Source organism: Podarcis raffonei, chromosome 4 (genome assembly GCF_027172205.1).
Source record: "Podarcis raffonei isolate rPodRaf1 chromosome 4, rPodRaf1.pri, whole genome shotgun sequence".
In the NCBI taxonomy this organism is placed as follows: Eukaryota; Metazoa; Chordata; class Lepidosauria; order Squamata; family Lacertidae; genus Podarcis; species Podarcis raffonei.
This window is the reverse complement of record NC_070605.1, coordinates 72,439,017-72,457,031: the sequence shown is the minus strand read 5'-3', so window position 1 is coordinate 72,457,031 and position 18,015 is coordinate 72,439,017. Positions and strand designations below refer to the sequence as shown.

Below are 18,015 nucleotides of genomic sequence, written 5' to 3'. Positions count from 1 at the left end.
AAAACCATGGCAATGATCAAGAACTTCCCTTGCAGGTTCAATTCACCTACCTATCACATTCTCCCCACTGTCTATACCAGGGCTGGCTAATGTTCACCCTTTGTCAACTCTCCAGGGTCTGAATGCCAGTACTGGGTATAGTAGCTGGTAATTGTAGAGTTAAATATTTCTTCCAGTTATCATGGGTTTTGGAGCTAAGACTCCTGAATTCAGCTTGTTATTGAGGTTACTTTCATTTCCCATGTAGTTGTGTATTTGTTGATGGATAGGCCAAACAGGAAAGTACCTTTGGCTATCTGATAAATATCCGAAATATCATTGCTCTCTGGGGCACAATTGTTGGTTTTAAGAAAGGCACAACTCATGGTCACAACTGCCCTGTTTCATAATTGTTGGTACATACATACAATACATACATACACATGAACAATTTTGCTTCCCTCTTTTTCATTAGCCTGGAATTACACCATAACACCATAAAAGCATAACAATAATAGGCCTCATTACACATTCTATAAGCCAGCTTCATTCCATAAAACAGTCAATTTTTATTTACTTCGCATTGCAGAATGATTTGGCAATATAAGAAGCAATAAGTCCATGGTTTGAAACAAGAACTCTGCTGAATCACAGATTCGCTTCAACATGCAAATAAGGTATGGGTGTGTGTGTTAGAAAATACAGTAAACCAGTAAATGCAGCTCTGTGTGTGTGTGTGTGTGTGTGTGTGTTTCCTCAGCTGGCTAGGTCAGCCACTTCCCAGCTGACTAAAAAAATGAAAACAGCAGTAAGCACGTACACTGTTCCACCCACAAATCCCTTGCAGTTTCGCATCGCCCTGCTCCCCAAACAAGCCGTCATGTCAGTCTTAAGTCCCCCAGCCAGCTGTGCTCAGGCTGATGGTAGCAGGTGTACGCCCACTTCCTAGGAGAGAAAGGGGAGAAGGCACTTCCAGCTGACAACCACCGATTAGAACTGCATTGCTTGATGACACCAAAAGTCCATCTAGTCAAACATTCTGCCTTCAGCAATACCCAGTTATACGCCCCATGAACAATCCCAACCGGGCCGTGCTAGAAATAGCCATCCCTGGTTTTGTCTCAGCATGTGATAATCAGACGTATGCTGCCTATAATAAGAGGTCCCGTTTTTAGTTATTATGACTGATTGCCACTGAGAAACCTGTTCTCTGAACTGGCTTTTCTTCTCCCAGAACCCATTTCCTTCAACAGCTATTTCCATCTGGCTGCATCAGAGGGTAGATAGGTACACTAAAGTTTACAGCAAAGCAGCAATTTGGTCTCTGGTTGCATGCTAGTCTGGTTGCTGATATAGAAGAATTTTCATCCCTTAATTGTTCCCTATAAACTGCACACTGCTGTTAAGAGGACAGCTGTCCAGCTTACAGATTAACATCACCACTCAGAATTGAGACAAAATCTGCAAGGAGCCCACTCCAAAGTATGTGTGTATCAAGGAGAGAGGAGGCTGTGACCAACTGCCGTCTCCTCTTTCCTCACCAGCTAGTCACTGGAACAGCAATTATGTAATTTTTTAGAACTGGTAGCTGCATTTGCTTGTATTCATCTTCTGTTCCCATCCCTTATTCCTTCTGTATTGCTTCTATTAGATTATGAGCTTGCCTTGTTTTTGTTTTTTTAAAAAAATCTCTGTACGCTGCCGAAAAATGTTTAGCTGCTTTGAAAATAATAGTAGTTATTCACTGCAATACCTGTTTGAGTCAACAGGTTTCTTTTGACACACCCCAACTCAATTCACTGTATTGCTGAGCTTTCCAAGCTTTTCATGTTGGTGACACACTTTTTAGGCATGCATCATTTCGCGACACAGTAATTCAGTTTTATTAGCAAACCAGCAGGCTGCCCACTCCCTTCTCAGTCCGAGGAGGAGCACAGAGAGTGTTCACATAACACACCTACACACCGCAGCCGACACACTGACATGTCGTGGCACAGAGTTTGGAAAGCTCTGCTGTACTGCCTTTGTAACCAACGTAACATTGAGTAAGCAACATGAATAGAAACAATTAACACAGCAAAACCTTGGAAATTGTTCATCTGCTGAACATGGCGAAAGCTCAAACGCTCAACCAGAATTCCCTTCCAGAAAGAGAAAACCCAAATATAGTTTGCAGGAATCCCTATTTGACAATTCTGGGGTGGGGGGAGGTGGGAAATATGCCAACTTCAGTCAGCCTTCTAAATTCTTAGAATTTCAGTTACCAGCAATGAATACTCATCACCTGCTACATCATAATCCATGTAAAGTTCACCATGTCTTAGCCCTTAGACATGCAAAGTAATAATCAAGAGAAAATCTGTTAACAGGTAGTGTGTGCTTCATCCTCATCTTGAAAAAGCCAGCAGGACTTCCAAGTACCCTGAAAATGAGGCCTTTTGTTAAAAAAGTCAGATAACACCACGAGTTAGATGACTGCTGATAAAGTGATTGGACGCTGCTGGAAGTTCTTGACCCTTGAAGATAAGGCAATCATTTCACTTCTGAACTGGACAATCAGTTTAGAGCTACTTTAATTATATTCCAAAAGTGAAAGAATGAAAAAGAAATCAAGATTAAGTTCACTTGGAAGTGAACCTTCATTAAAACACAAATCAGAAGTTTGATATAACAAATGTGTGCAGGGAAAGGAAAAAGAGCTGGTTTATGGGTGGGGGAGATAACCTTCAAATATCAGTGTTTAGTCAATAATTTTATAGCCACAGGGTGTTGCTAATAAATCCCATTGGTTTCATTGGAGCTTGTTAACTCTCTACATTGTTTTCAATGGGGTTTGAGTGCAACTCACTTTGGGAGCTATCCAACGAAACACTTCTACTAGCATAAGCACTTTTGAAAGTGTAACAGAACCCTTCACTTTGCCCCAACACTCTCTAAATACGTTCTGGGGTTCCTCAAAACACCTAGAGCAGATTAAGGGCATGTGGAGTGGAAGTCCCACTGCACAGCACAAAGTGGTTGTGCTAGTAGAATTGCTAAGATGGACACCACCCTTAGTCAGAATCAAACCCTGCACCATAACACAATAATGTCACTTTGCCTTCAAACTGTTCCCTAATGTAAATTTTGTATGTAGTCTTCACTCACTCAACAAATATTCACTGGGCTGGATCCAAAGATGCCCATCCACAAAGATAAAAGCATTTGATCTAGTGGAGGCTCCTGCTAACCCCCCAAAATGGGGGGAGGCTTTTCAATATTTAGAGTCAATATTCTTTTGCAGCGGAGGGAGGAGGAATTGGCAAAAATCACCCCCTCCTTTCTATTAGCAGGCACCAGGGGCACTGTTTCAATGGGATCACTGATCTTATGGCAGGAGCAAACCAGCAGTACATCACATTGAGCAAGCTGGAGTTAACTCTTTATTAGCAAAATAGGATCTGCACAGGAGTGTCAGGCCTAATGAGCACAGCAACTCAGGTCTTGCACCCATGAAGCAGTTGCCAAGACTAAAGGTTCCCGCCTCCCATCTTCTCTCCATAGTGTTTTCCGAGCAGTTGGAGACTGTGCCTGTCTGCCTGTCTTTGCCCCTCCCACTTTATGACTCTCCTGGTTCTGGGAGACCAGGGGGATCAGTAGCTTGTCACAGCAGGAAGGAGAAACACCTGTGCCTCTTCACAAATCTAACTCATCTCTGCCTCTTAGCCTTCCTCCTCCCATTTCAGCTTATGTCTGATTCTAGACTGCTCTCTGTCACAGACTCTCCCAGCTCACGAAGCCCTGCTAACTTCTCAGCTTCCGACACCTCCTCCCAGTCTTTTCTCTCTTTTCCACTCCACTTGTCCCACCAACCAGTCCCTGGGCTCTGAGCCTTCTTCCCTTGGAGGTCACACAGCAGGTTCCCCCCCACCATTCCTTTGCGTCCAACCAGTTCCTGACAGCTTAGCATCACACCCGTTATCTATTATAAGATTTAACAGCCACTAGCACTGAACGCCAACCACAGCATTATGAGAGGATACTGCTTCCTATTTTAATAATAGTTCCCAACAGTATTTTCAATTTTACTAAAAGAAATCATTTTAAAAGATGTTAATATTATAATACTGCTATTCTAATTTCAATTTGTACTGAACAACAGGGAAACTAATGGAAAGCAGCTCTTCTGTATATTGTAGGGCAGGGGAAAGACCTGCAACCAATTTCTATCAACCTCCACCAGCATAGTCAATAGCCAGGGATGATGGTACTGTAGTTCAGCAACATGCATACCCCATGACAGGGCTGGGGAAATTCCCCTTTTTGTAATTAAAAGCACAAGGATGTAATACACAATAAAATACCAGGAAACCCTTGGGTTTTTAGTTTCCATTGTTAATATACTTAATATAATATAGACTGTATTTATGCCGCTGTGGGTTAAACCACAGAGCCTAGGGCTTGCCGATCAGAAGGTTGGCGGTTCGAATCCCCGTGACAGGGTGAGCTCCTGTTGCTCGGTCCCTGCTCCTGCCAACCTAGCAGTTCGAAAGCACGTCAAAGTGCAAGTAGATAAATAGGTACCGCTCCAGCGGGAAGGTAAATGGCATTTCCGTGCGCTACTCTGGTTCGGCAGAAGCGGCTCAGTCATGCTGACCACATGACCCGGAAGCTGTATGCCGGCTCCCTCGGCCCATAAAGCGAGATGAGCGCCGCAACCCCAGAGTTGGTCACGACTGGACCTAATGGTCAGGGGTCCCTTTACCTTTACCTTGTTCTCTGATGGAATGAATTTCCAAAGCTGCATTTTTAGAATTTCAAAAATCAGGCTCATTTCATATATTGATGACAGACTGAAGGACTGATTATGTGCTGTATGTACACAGCAGGCTTCCCTAATTTACATCACTTCATATCTTCGCACTTTAGAGTCAAGAATTTTGGTGCACTCATCACTCCCCTGACTTCTACTCAGCAGACCCCAGTTGGAAGGTTGATCCATACTTATGAAACCGTCTCCTAACTATTCAAGGGGCCAAACAACACAAAATGAAGAGATCAGTCCCTACAATATGTGCCAAGGTGAGCTTCTTTACAAGTTATATAAAAGACAGGAAACTACGATGGCTCAAAGCAGGGAGGGACAGGGTGTTTCATGTTACTAGCATCTGTAGCATATTTGCTAAACCTAACACAAGTTCCAAAGAGTTGCTAAAGCTTATAAATTGGTTCAGAAATTCCAGGGTCCCATCCCTGTCGCCCTTGCCAGCTTGTTTGGTATTTTTACTCAGTCACCTCTCCTCCTGCAATATCACAAAATGTTTTTGATACTCCACTTCAAATTCATGTGTAGTGGGCAGCATTAAGGGCAGTGCAGTCTGGGAAAGCACACATCTTTCAAGATCAGGGTATAAATTCATAGTTCTTTGTAGAACATGTAGAAAATTCAAGTACAGTGGTACCTCTGGTTACGAACTTAATTCATTCCGGAGGTCCGTTCTTAACCTGAAACCGTTCTTAACTCGAGGTACCACTTTAGCTAATGGGGCCTCCCACTGCCGCTGCACCGCAGGATTGTGATTTCTGTTCTCATCCTGAGGTAAAGTTCTTAACCCGAGGTACTACTTCCGGGTTAGCAGAGTCTGTAACCCAAAGTGTTTGTAACCAGAGGTGTTTGTAACCCGAGGTACCACTGTATATATTTTAGAGAATGTTTTGATATAGGTACACATCACAGAGAGGCTTTTGTTGGCTGAAACATACACACATTTCTTGCAGACCTGTGCCTGCAAGACACATCATGTTCATGTAGAGGTCCTTTGGCAAGAAGAAAATCAGCTGCAAACCCTTGGGCTGTAACGGAACTGTATTCTGAACAAACTACTACTCCAGTGGGGTACAGAGCCAGGAAAACATATGCCCACAACATGAGATGAAGTATTTCCAGAATGTTGCTTTTTCCATGGAAGACCACTCTGAACTCAAGTAGGATGGAAATCTGGAACAGAAGCTTGTGCCCTCACATAGGACAGTACATTTTATATAGACACAAAGAAGTCAGCACATTTACTGGCGCAATGAGCAGTGAAAGAGGAAGTGGTACTACTTAGAAATATTTTAAGTTGATTCCCCATTGGGAAACCATTAACACACCTAGTCTGAATACATGAATTTGAATATGGAATAGTTCAATCAGGAAGCTCCAGAAACATGTTAATGAACATTGTTTGTTTGAAAAATTACAGGAAAAATTTTCTGTGGGTTTATTAAGTCTGAGCTTAAGACATCAAATAAATCACACACAACAGAAAGGACTTACAATGGTTTTGATCACAGTAACATGTCATTTCAACCATGTACAATTTTATTTTGGATACCAAAAAAATTTAAAGCCAGAAATGCATTGTATGAGGCCAAGTGGAATGTCTATACTTAAACCCATTCTATCCATCTCTATCCTCAAATGCTCCATTTCACTTTGAAAAGTCACATTTATGCCCCTTCCACGCCAAGAACTCTAGAAACAACTCTTTAGGTAATGAAATCAAATCCTTTTCTGAACTTAGAAAAAAGAAGAGTTTGAAGCACTTGAAAATACAAGGCAAGGAAGACAAGACAGAATTAGCTTTGCAAGTAGAAACAATTTTTGTTTTGTTTTGGGTTTTGTTTTCTTTTTACAATTTTTGAAATACAACTTTTGAAGGGGCTAAGCTCAGTGGATGAGCATATGCTTTGACATAAAGCATAAAGGTTGAGTCTCCAGCATCTCCAATTAAGTAATTTCTGATAGCCAGGTTGGAACAAAGCCTTTGACTCGTATTAGCTCATCAATAAATAGTGTATGGCTACATGGACCAGACCTCTATATAAGACTGTTTCCGATCTTCCAATGACACCTAGCACCAGCTCCAAAGGAAGTCAGCTGTGTGAAAGGAAAAGACCTTCAGTTCAACCACAGCTCTGACAAAATTTACTTCCTGGGCCAGAATACAGGATATGGGAAAGGCATAAGCAACCATTTCATGTTTTCAGTCATAGTAGCTGGAATAACATTGATAGTAGGTAGAAGTTGATTACTGTATTTAGGTGTAGTGGAACAAATATAGCTTACGACAGCATAAGTCTTATTTGCTGTTTAAATTTCATCTTGAGCTTCCATGGATTTAAAATTCAGCAAGTTCAAATCAGATTAATATCGCCATTTTATGGGGTACTTCCTTGATGACTTTAGCTGATCAACACCGCAACAGCTGAGAATCAGAAGGGGGTGGGAACAGTATGGGTTAAATTGCTTATTAGTTCAAAATATTTTGACATATTGCTTTCGATCACTTTCTAGAAACTATGCTCCAAAATGGGATTTGCCAAGCTATGGTATATTGAAAAATGCCCAAGCTATGACTGCATATTCAGCAGGCTGTGTCAGAAGGTTCAACTGATCTGTACATGAGCTGTACATGGCTGATACACACATAAATTTATGCCCTGTATGTCCTGTACGCCCTACATAAGTAAAGCCAAACAATAATGGGTGCTTCTGTACTATAGTGGTTTAAAAATAAGTGCCTTCTGCATTGATTGAATTAAATTCATGTATAGGAGGTATACTACAGAACATGAAGGTTCACTGTCAACAAAGAAACCAACAACATATTTGAATATTTGCGTGGGTATATAGAATATCATAACTCTTCTGTCTTGCTTTTTGTGCTATATAGAGAAGCCCGGGAAGCACAAGAGCAGTGGTTCTCAAAGGGTGTGGTGTACCACATTGGAGACAATGGCAAGCATAGGGGCAAGATTCAAGGACAATCAAAGTAACATTTAAATATTTCAGTGTAGTATAGTATCAAAATTTGCAGAATGTGGATGTTCCTTCAAAATCAAGCACTGCTAGGAGTTGTTTCTTTGTTTTTGTTTTCCAACAATAAATGGAGCCAGTAATTTTTTATTCTAAAAAGTTTGGCCCAGAGACATTTAAGAACCACTGCACTAGAGAATGTAGTGCACTGGCAATATCCTTAAGAAACTTTTTAAAAATAGAACTACTCATCTCTTCTTAATATGACTAGAGCTAGTAATAAAAAGATTAGTTCTAAAAGAACTACGGAACATTGTTATATATTTATGTCTACAAAATAATCGAAGGTTTTAAGCCATCTCAGGCGGTATTTAGTAATTCCAATATGGCAGAAATGCCATATTGTCTAAATAGTCATGTGGTCAAAATCTCTCTCCTGTGCTGAAGCTGCATCAAATTCTGTGATACTGAACTGGCACAGCAAGCTATAGATCTTATCTTACCTATATATTCTGTCCATGAGAGGGAAGAATGAAATGGGGCAGCTTCAGGAGGTATCATCGGCCACATAAAATTAGACTTGTGATACTTTGTGGACACAGTTTTACTACCCACATATTACAGCATGGTAAGAACTAGGGCCAATTCATTTAACTGGTTTCTCAACAGGAAGTGACAAACATGAAACAGACCTGTATGGAACCAGGTTATCATGAATGGTTACACTTCACACCATACACCATATTGGCTGTGAGTCCTGGAACACTTGCTTCCTGCCTTGCTGGCCTTTTTCGACCTGAGTGACTCCAACCACAAAAGCTGAGGCTGCTGAACAGACTCTTGGGTTGGGGTATTGTTTAGGGGTTTTTGTTGCAGGGAGGTTGTTGCTGTTATTGATATTCTTATTATTTGTATCTTTATTTTAGATCTTATTATGAGTTATGTGCAAATTGTTTCAATTTGGATGGGTACTGTTTCATGTTTTATTTGTTGTTTATGACTACTTTTGTTGTGTTTGTAATATTCATGTTGCAAGCTGCCTTGAGCATGGTTTTACCTATGGAAAGACGGCATACAAACAAAATGATGTATTTATGTACACCAGTTTTACCAAGAAGTGCTCTAAAAGAACCATCTGTAGGTCAAACAATTGTCAGTCACATTAAATCATCACAATATAAATATTATGTTCTATTCAGCAAAAAGGACCATCAGACCATTTCCAACTTAAATTTTATAATAACAGTGGTATAAAATTAAGCTCATTAAGCGTACATGTGCATTAGACATATCAGTATCCTCAAATTAAAGCCATACTGTTTTGACCAAAACAAGACAATTTTTGCTTCAATAGTAATGATAAGAACCATTGGCCAAATTTAGACATTACATTAAAACTATGGTTGAGATTGAGCCACTTGAACTCATGCACTTACTCATTCCTTCTCCTCCTTCACACCTATGGGAGAACACTGAAAGCATCTATTTTGTTTTGAATAAACCAGTTTCCCATTACATCCAACCTCAGGAATGTGTGGTTCATCCTTCCTCCGGATAGCAAACAAAACCATCTGAAATCAGTTTGATTCTGGTTTACTTCAAACTAGCAAGAGTTGGAATGAAAGACAGCTTTTGAAGTTCAGACAAAATAAGAAACTGCAGTTTATTTGAAACCAAAAGTGAAAGCTTTCAATCTCCACACTTCACACATAAAGTAGGAAAGGGAATGAGTGTGTGTGACCCCAAGGCACACTGAAGCCCATTCTTATAACATTAAATATTATAACATTAAATAATGTAAAACATGACATCTCTATCCAGCCAACATTTAGACATGTATGAAAGAGAACATAAAGCTCCAAAATATTTGAAAAATTCTCCCTGAATTTCAATCAGAAGAGTTACAGAAGAGGGCAATTGCAAGTTCAGGCATGGCAAAAATTGTATTCCAGAACCAGAACTTGGGAGTCTGAAGCAGGAGGTAAGAGTAACATCCACTCCCTCCAGCCAGGATTTTTACAAGCACAAGTTAAAACTTGTTTCATTCCTGCATGCCCTTTGGTAAAAAAAATAAAGCCTTTAATTTCATAAAATATATAGCCTCCATTGGAGCTCTAATTTACCTTTAATGAGGGTACTATATTATACAAAGGAAACTATTCAGCGAAGAGGTAAACATACTGAAGTCCACTGAAATCGCTAAGCCTAAACATGTTGAATTCTATATTGAATTTTGTGTTGAATCATGACCAACATTCACTGGCCAACCAGTCAATCTGGCAATGTTGGCGTGTTATACTGACTGACTCTTATTTCATGGGAGAAAGTGAGGTGAAGAATCAGGTTGTCACCCGATCCTAAACGTGTTCACTGGAGAAGACATTAAACAAGCATCTCCTTAATTCACAATGCTCAACATTTCTGTGTATGTGCAAACTTCATGATCCATTATATTTTACTGTGACTGTCAGCAATACAACAAATCTGTACAGCAAATCTTAATGAGTCATTTCATGCTACACTTTCTCTGAGGGCACATTCAGGTACATGTTTCAGGACTCTACTACAATCCATCAGGGCAAAAAAGAATGGAAGCATGAGCATCTTTGATTTAACATATTAGAGGACACATATTGCTTCCAACACAGAAACTAATCTATTGGGGAGAGTAACATTTGAAGCAATCCATTAAATTAGGTTCTTTTAAAAAAACAACCCCAAAAAACCCTTGGTGTTCTGATCTTACCTTGAAAACTTTAAATATTTAAACACTTGAGGACGTTCAGATCAAAGCTTTTAAGACTTCAAATCCCTACAGCAAATTAGCTCTGCAATGAAGTTAAACCATCTATTAGGCTTGACCATTCAACATGTTACTTCTCTCTGTAGCAGAAGGGCTGAATAATTGCTTAGAAGTTACAATTTTTACTTGTGTGTCCTATTCCTAAAAGAAGGCCTCACTGTGGGAAGAAGTTAATCCCACCACCTTAAAATAGGTAGAGGTTTGACTCTTCTTTAATAGATCCTACCTGGTTCTAAAGGTTTTAGAAAATCTACAGTATCTCAATATTCCCTTCCCAGGTAAGTTGACCAAGAGGGTAGTGGCCAGCAAGCAGAAGCAAATTATCTATATCCATTCCAATCTGGTTTCAGATCTGGTTTGGACACAAGAATAGCCTTGATTACCTTTATCAGGAGAGAGATGGGGATGGTGACTGTGTTGTTTCACCTTCACCCCTTAGCAACTTTTGACACCACTGACCATGAGCTGGGAGTTGGAAGTACTATATTCAGTGGTTCCACTACCTGTAGGGTAGGGTAGTAAATTTTACCAGTTTATTGCTGAGCAACAATCTCCTCATAGTAGATAGTACTGGAGAGCCAGTGTGGTGTAGTGGTTAAGAGCGGTAGTCTCGTAATCTGGGGAACCGGGTTCGCGTCTCCGCTCCTCCACATGCAGCTGCTGGGTGACCTTGGGCCAGTCACACTTCTCTGAAGTCTCTCAGCCCCACTCACCTCACAGAGTGTTTGTTGTGGGGGAGGAAGGGAAAGGAGAATGTTAGCTGCTTTGAGACTCCTGAAGGGGAGTGAAAGGTGGGATATCAAATCCAAACAACTCCTCCTCCTCCTCTTCTTCTTCTTCTTCTTCTCCTTCTCCTTCTTCTTCTCCTTCTTCTTCTCCTTCTCCTTCTTCTTCTCCTTCTCCTTCTCCTTCTCCTTCTTCTTCTTCTACTATGAGATTGTTGCTCAGCAATAAACTGGTAAAATTGAGATACTGTGTGTGGTGGTTCCCATGTCCAGAAATTAGGAGTGTGGCCTGTTCTAGGAGGAACTGCACTGCCTCTGAAGGAACAGGCTTGTAGTCTGAAAGTATTCCTGGATTTAGAAACATCACCAACTTTAAAGAGACTCTTATGGATAGGAGTGCTGATGTCCAGCTTAGGCTGATTCACAAGCTACAGCCACTCTTGGACTAGGACAGTCTGGCTTCAATTGCCTATGCTCTAGTAACCTGTCTGGACTGCTGTAGAACATGACTGCTAGGCTAGTAAGTGACACAGAACATCACTGGTCCTGAAAGTGCTGCTGGTTTCCAGTGAGTTACCAGACCCATTTCAAGCTGTTAGTGCCAGTATATAAACCCGTAAATGGCTTGGGCCCCAATTACCTAAATAAACACCTTCTTGAGGATCAACCACATCAGATTCTACAATGGGGCTGCCTAGTTGGTGTTGACCTACAACAGGGCCTTTTCAGTAGTAGTTTCCCATTTGAGAAATTGTTCTTTCTGGTGAGGTGGGTCTGTCTCCATCATTACTGACTTTCAGAAGGAATCTGAAAAGCATAGAATGTAGAGTTGGAAGGGATCCTGAGGATCACCTAGTCCAACCCCTGCAATGCAGGAATATGCAGCTGTCCCATATGGGGATCAAACTTGCAACCTTGGCGTTATCAGCACCACACTCTAACCAACTGAGCTATCCAAGCTGCCTTGATCCATGTTCCTGTTTACCCAGATACTGTTCTTTGCAACCCTGGGATCCCTGGAAGAAAAAACCTTTTTACCTGTAACTGTAAATTTACCTGTAAATTTTTTGAATGTTGTTATGTTAGCTGTTTTTCTTTTTAAAAAATAAATAAATATTGTTTTACTACGGATATGTTTGCTGCCCTGAGCTCCATCAGATAGAAGGGCAGGCTCTAAATTCAATAAATAATAGTAATAGTAACAATAATTACAACAACAGAGAACATTTAACATGTTTAAAAGTTTTGCCTGAATATGGATTTGAATTCAATAACTCAAGCCTACTTCTGTGTTTTGGAGTCACATGTTGCACTCAAGATTTAAGACAACACACACACATAAAACAAAGCTATGTTACAAGCATTTGGTATTTACAACACTATCTTCTTGTGAAACTATTTTTTGGTAATGGCAGCTTAAAACAAACACCCTTTTCTCTGAAAATGTAGCATTAAGTGTTCCTTCTACATGAAGCCACTGTCTCGCATATTAAAGAAACTGCTGTTTACATTTGTGGTGTCACTTAGACTAGTGATGTGCTCCTGATCCAAGCCCCATTCACCTTCATCTTCTTCCTCTGGCTCAGCTTCTGACCCATTGCGAGAGTTCTCATACAAAAAGATTTGTTCATCTACATGAGCCGGGGCTAACCGATTTCTCTTAGCACTAACAATGTTTGCAGAGGAACCAAAGAGACGTTCAGGGAAAACCCTTGTGGCCACAATACACCAGTATTTCTGAAGTACCTTTGGCAAAACAGGAAATAAAGCTAGCCTGTCAGACCACCACTTGAGAGGATCTTCATTTAGTCCAAGAACTTTCTGGGATTTGAAATTACTCAGCTCCTCAATAATCTGAGCATGCCACTCCTCTTGGTCTTCAGCACCCCCTGTCTGGCAAAATATCTCTGCAAGCATGTTATTGATGGCACTAGTAGGAGGAGGGATAGAGGAAATTGCCATTTTTTTCACTGGTGGCTCTTCAGACAATGCAAAAAACTTTTCTTCAGGCCTCAATGTGTTCTCCTTTTCTTCCTCTAGGAGACTTTTTGCGTCCTCTACTACTCTGTTTTCAACCTGCTGTCTCTCAAATGCTGAAAGAAATGGAAGTTTCTTGTACCTGGGGTCCAGGAAAGTTGCAACGTTGAGAAACATGTCTATATCGGGCGCATGCTGGTATGTTGTGGACAATTCTTTGGCTATCACTTCCTTTGCCATACTGATTTCTTTCAAGTCATTTTCTTTGATGTTTAGTGTTGTGTTCAGGAGCATGTGAAGGAGAGGTTTCACCATACTTATTGTTGGGTATTTGGAAGCAGACATCATTTCGGCAACCTGCTTGAACGGCTGGAGCAAGTCCACCAAGCCTTCAATTGTATTCCACTCATTGGCTTCCAGCATCAGGTGGTGATTATTGCTGTCCTCCACAAGAACTGCGGCAATGACGAACTGCTGCTCCTTGAGTCGCTGCAGCATGGCAAGAGTGCTTCCCCACCAGGAAACACGATCGCTCACAAGCATGCAGGGCGGAGTGTTCTGCTGCTTCTGCTTCTCGCTCAACATGCACATGGCTACTGAAGACTGCTGAAAATATTCCACCAGCTTCCGACACCTCGACAGGAAAGCACACAGCTTCGGAAGCTGAAAAGCTCGCTGTATGCCTGCATTAAAAGTTTGCCCTAAGCAAGGCATGTGCACTGGAATGTCGAGAAGAGAGCAAGCTTTCACAATGTCTTTCCCATAATCTGTTGTAGCACCAAAAACTTTTGTATTGATTCCCCATTCAATGAATATCTCATAAAGTACTCGCGTAATTGTCTCTGCGGTGTTTTCCTCGGGCACTTCAAATGTTTTTAAACACCGGGAATTAACAGCCAGGCAGCTGGAAGCGCCGCTACTGAGAAAATGAACTGACAGCGTTACGTAGGATCTGTTCTGGTTCCCGCTTCTCCACATGTCAGAGGATATGCCGCACCACGGGATATCAGTCAGCTCTTTTAGCACAACATCCCTGACAGCCATATATTTTTCAGGAATTGCTTTTGTGCAGAAATACTTTCTACAAGGAAGTTCATATCTGGGGTCGGCCGTTCTTAAAAGATTCTTGAAGGTTGGCTCATCTACAATGGAAGGAGGATATAACCCTTCACATATTAAGCTAATCACTGCCAATGTTAGCTCTTGGTGCTTTTTATTCTCGTAACTGTGACCTGCCTTCATAATTAAGGTGTCCTGAACAGCCTGCTGAGACGATTCTGGCTTCAGTTTTGAAAACGCCGTGGCAAAGGCCTCCCTCATTTGCTCAGTGTTGCTTTTCACAAACTCGCAAAACTCGTCTGGATGATTCTTTTCAAGGTGGTAAGAGAGGTTGGACGTGTTTCCCGAATAGGCTATCTGTGCCATGCAAATGCGGCAGTAGATTTTCTTCCACTGCATTATACATCCTTCCGCATTGGTATCAAAGCCAAAGTACTTCCACACTTTGCTCTTTGCTCTTGGGTGGGCCACTAACTTTAGGTCTGACGGGGAAGTTTCCAAACTTTTATTCTCCATTGCTTCTTGGCCACAGTCCCAACCTTTTGGTTCTTCACTCATTAATGAGCACCTGATAAAAGGCAGCAAACAAACATAAAATGAGAAAGCGTAGGTCTGATCAAATATGAGAAATCAGTGCTTTTGTGAACAAGCACAATATACTTAGTATTATTTGAATACGTTTGAGGGTGGCTCCCACTCTGCAAGTAGGACACACCACAGCCTACGTATCTGGACACCATATGACAAATTCAGGGTGTTGACAGAAGACTTGTCCAAAACTAAAAGTTACATGGTATGTGGAACTAGAGCCAATGTCTCAGTGTAAAGGTCTCAGTTTTAGCTTGCATTCCTCTCCTTACCGCAAGCAACTTATGCCATTTCAGCAGACAAAACACTAAGGGAACAAAACATTTTGGATGGCCTTGACAGCTGACCAAAAATTGGGTTGCCACAAATATGCTCCTTCCTCCAACTCTGCAGGAGGGGAAGCTTATCTCCCAGCATGGCCTTGTTTCTGATGGCACTCTGAGCACTTCCAAAGCACAGCAAAATGTCAAGGATGATTTCCTGCCTTGTTCTCTGCCTAAGAAGATAGTAAGAGTTGCTCCGTGTTCTTCAACTCTGGGTCCCAGATGTTGTTGGACTGCAAATGTCTCATTACCCCAAGCCAATTTAGCCAATGGTCAGTAGTTATGAGAGGTGCAGTCTATCACCAGCTGAGGACCCAAGGAGAAGCAGGCTGACCTATGTCATGCTGACCTCTATAAGACCTGTTAACAATTTCAAAGCACAGTGTAATTGCAGGAACTCTCCTCCCTGTATCCAAGCACAGGTGGTCAGGAATTCATGACACTTACCAATGGGAGGAAAGACACCATGGCAAGTGAGTATCTCAGTTCTTGACAATATTTAAGCCCTAATTAATTCAGGTTTGTACATACTCGCTGTGGGCAGTCAATTGTGTGATTAAGAATTGCCTCAACGGGAGCTTTTGTAAATTAGTTGACTGTTGTCTTTTCTCTCTCTCCCTTTGAGGTTATCAGTGCACTACAGTTAATTAAAATAGGTATGTGTGGCTGTACAGGCAGCCCGGTAGACATTTTTGTGGGCTTTAAAAATGTTGTGAATTTATTTACAAGGTAGGATTAAGCACTTGTACAGCCCCAGACATTACCAAATTTTATAGCAACCCAAACTGTTTGTAACTTTCGATTTCAACATCCTCTTGCAAATAATTTAAAAGAATATTTATTGAGTGGGACCCAGTTTAGGTCAATGGAGTTAGGTTTCCCCCCAGATTATATGTAAACAAATGTTACGCTGTGTTTAATGCAACTTAAAATCTTGAATAAATAGGGCAGAAGCTGCACATAACTAGTGGAGGCAGAACCACCACTGCAGTTGCTCCACAGCTGAACAAGAAAGCCAATTTAAAAGATCAGCAAGCAAGAAAAGTGGCTTGCCCTGTTCAGTCTTGTAAGCTGTAGACACCTCTGAATGTGCACACTCTTCTCTTGCATGCATAGTTTTGTAGGAATGTACCCTAAACCAATTGCCTGAATTTAAATAATTCACATTATCTAATTTGTTTCAGTGGGACTTCACAAACACACACCACCCATAGATCTTCAGCTTCCTTTCTCTTCCTGTCTTGTTTTGTGTTTGAAAATACTGCAATTTAAATAAACAAAAATACAACTATTGGTATGTTGTTGGTTTTTTCTACTGCTGTTATTGTTGCATTGTGATTTTTATATTCTATGCCATCTTTCTGTATTTTCTATGCAACTGTGATGTATATATGTATATATGTGTATGTGCGTATGTAAGCAATTCTAGAATCCTTGCATTAGTGCCCTACTAATTCCCTTGGGGATAACAAATAAGTGTCAGGTCACCCAGGAAAGTCTCTTGGCTGCCCCTTTCATGAGTGCCTATCAGACTCCTTCAGGCCACCAGAGTCTGCCTACATATCCTGATGCTGACTCCTTTTACATTCCCCTAAGACACTCAAATATGCGCCACAAACATCTGTATTTTTGGAATGTAACTTAATTACTCAACATATTCAAATTTACATAATTTACGTTCATTAATGAGATGCTCAAGGCTAAGAATATTTAAGAAGTCAATCCTGAAAAAATTAAGATGCCTAAGAAGGTGCCTGGCTGGTTTAAACTAATCTTCAAAGAGTTGCAATTACAGTTGCTGCTGAATAAGAAGCAGCAATTCTTACCTAAACCTCGCTGCTTAGAAATTGATGCATTCTTTACTGTGATTAATACCCATGCTTTGAAACTGTCAGACCAAATTATTGACCCAATCTTGTTCTGCCACATCATTCCCAAAGAGACAGCAGCTTAAAAGATCCACAATAAGTTGTCTCACAACTCCTAACTGACAAGGGAAACAAAACATGAAGCAACATATATAGATTCAAATTGTTACATATATAGAGAGAGAAACACTGATATGAAGATTCATATCAGTATCTACTTTTGTTTCAAGTGCCACAGTTTTAGGGCTAATGTCCAGAGGTTTGAGGCCTAGAGACTTTCTCCTGGAATACAGAGAAGCTTGGAAGCAAGAGGAAGTGGACTAAAAATTGTTTTTGAATACATAAATAAAAATACATGAAGAATCCACAAGAATTTTGATCCGTATATTTTTAAGTCAATAATAATTTAAAAAATAATAATCCAGAGGCATGTAGCAAGCCTGCTGCTAAGTAATAGATTCAGAGTTCAGGTGTTCCCTGGATTCATCCTGCCACTATACATGTTGCAACCATTTTAGGCAAGTCCAATTGATGTGCGACTGTCAAAGCATGGGTCCCTTTGGACCCAGAAGAGGGCAGAATGGGGGTGTGGTGGGGTCATAACAGGCAGGCTTATGCACACTCTGCTGGCGTGCCCTTTGACCCAGAACACAAGCCCCACAGATACAGGCAGGTGCTTGTAAACTTAGTATTGTAAAACCTTCATTAGCGGAAGGTTGTTTGGGAAGGAAGGGAGAAAGATTAAAGTCTGTATTTTGGCCAGCTGCTGCCACCAACTCCACCATCTGCCTAAATGCTAGGTAAAGGTAAAGGGACCCCTGACCATCTTGCTTTACTGGCCGAGGGAGCTGGCGTACAGCTTCCGGGTCATGTGGCCAGCATGACAAAGCCGCTTCTGGCGAACCAGAGCAGC

General features: G+C 41.1%; 2 protein-coding genes across 5 annotated transcripts in view; both read right to left on the bottom strand.

The window, feature by feature from the left end:
- Window positions 1-18,015, bottom strand: part of DHRSX (dehydrogenase/reductase X-linked) — a 101,313-nt gene that overhangs the window by 80,323 nt on the left and 2,975 nt on the right. The gene's annotated exons all lie outside the window — the stretch shown is intronic.
- The window catches only part of ZBED1 (zinc finger BED-type containing 1), a 38,692-nt gene continuing 33,187 nt past the window's right edge, over window positions 12,511-18,015 (bottom strand). For 2 of the 4 annotated variants that reach the window (XM_053387287.1, XM_053387284.1), the window contains exon 2: window positions 12,511-14,891. In XM_053387287.1, the coding sequence (XP_053243262.1) occupies window positions 12,752-14,881 (2,130 nt within the window). In that variant the 5' untranslated portion in view covers window positions 14,882-14,891 and the 3' untranslated portion in view covers window positions 12,511-12,751. Of the gene's footprint in view, window positions 14,892-16,439; window positions 16,496-17,060; window positions 17,222-18,015 lie in introns of all 4 variants that reach the window. The other 2 variants (XM_053387285.1, XM_053387286.1) reach the window with 2 other exon arrangements.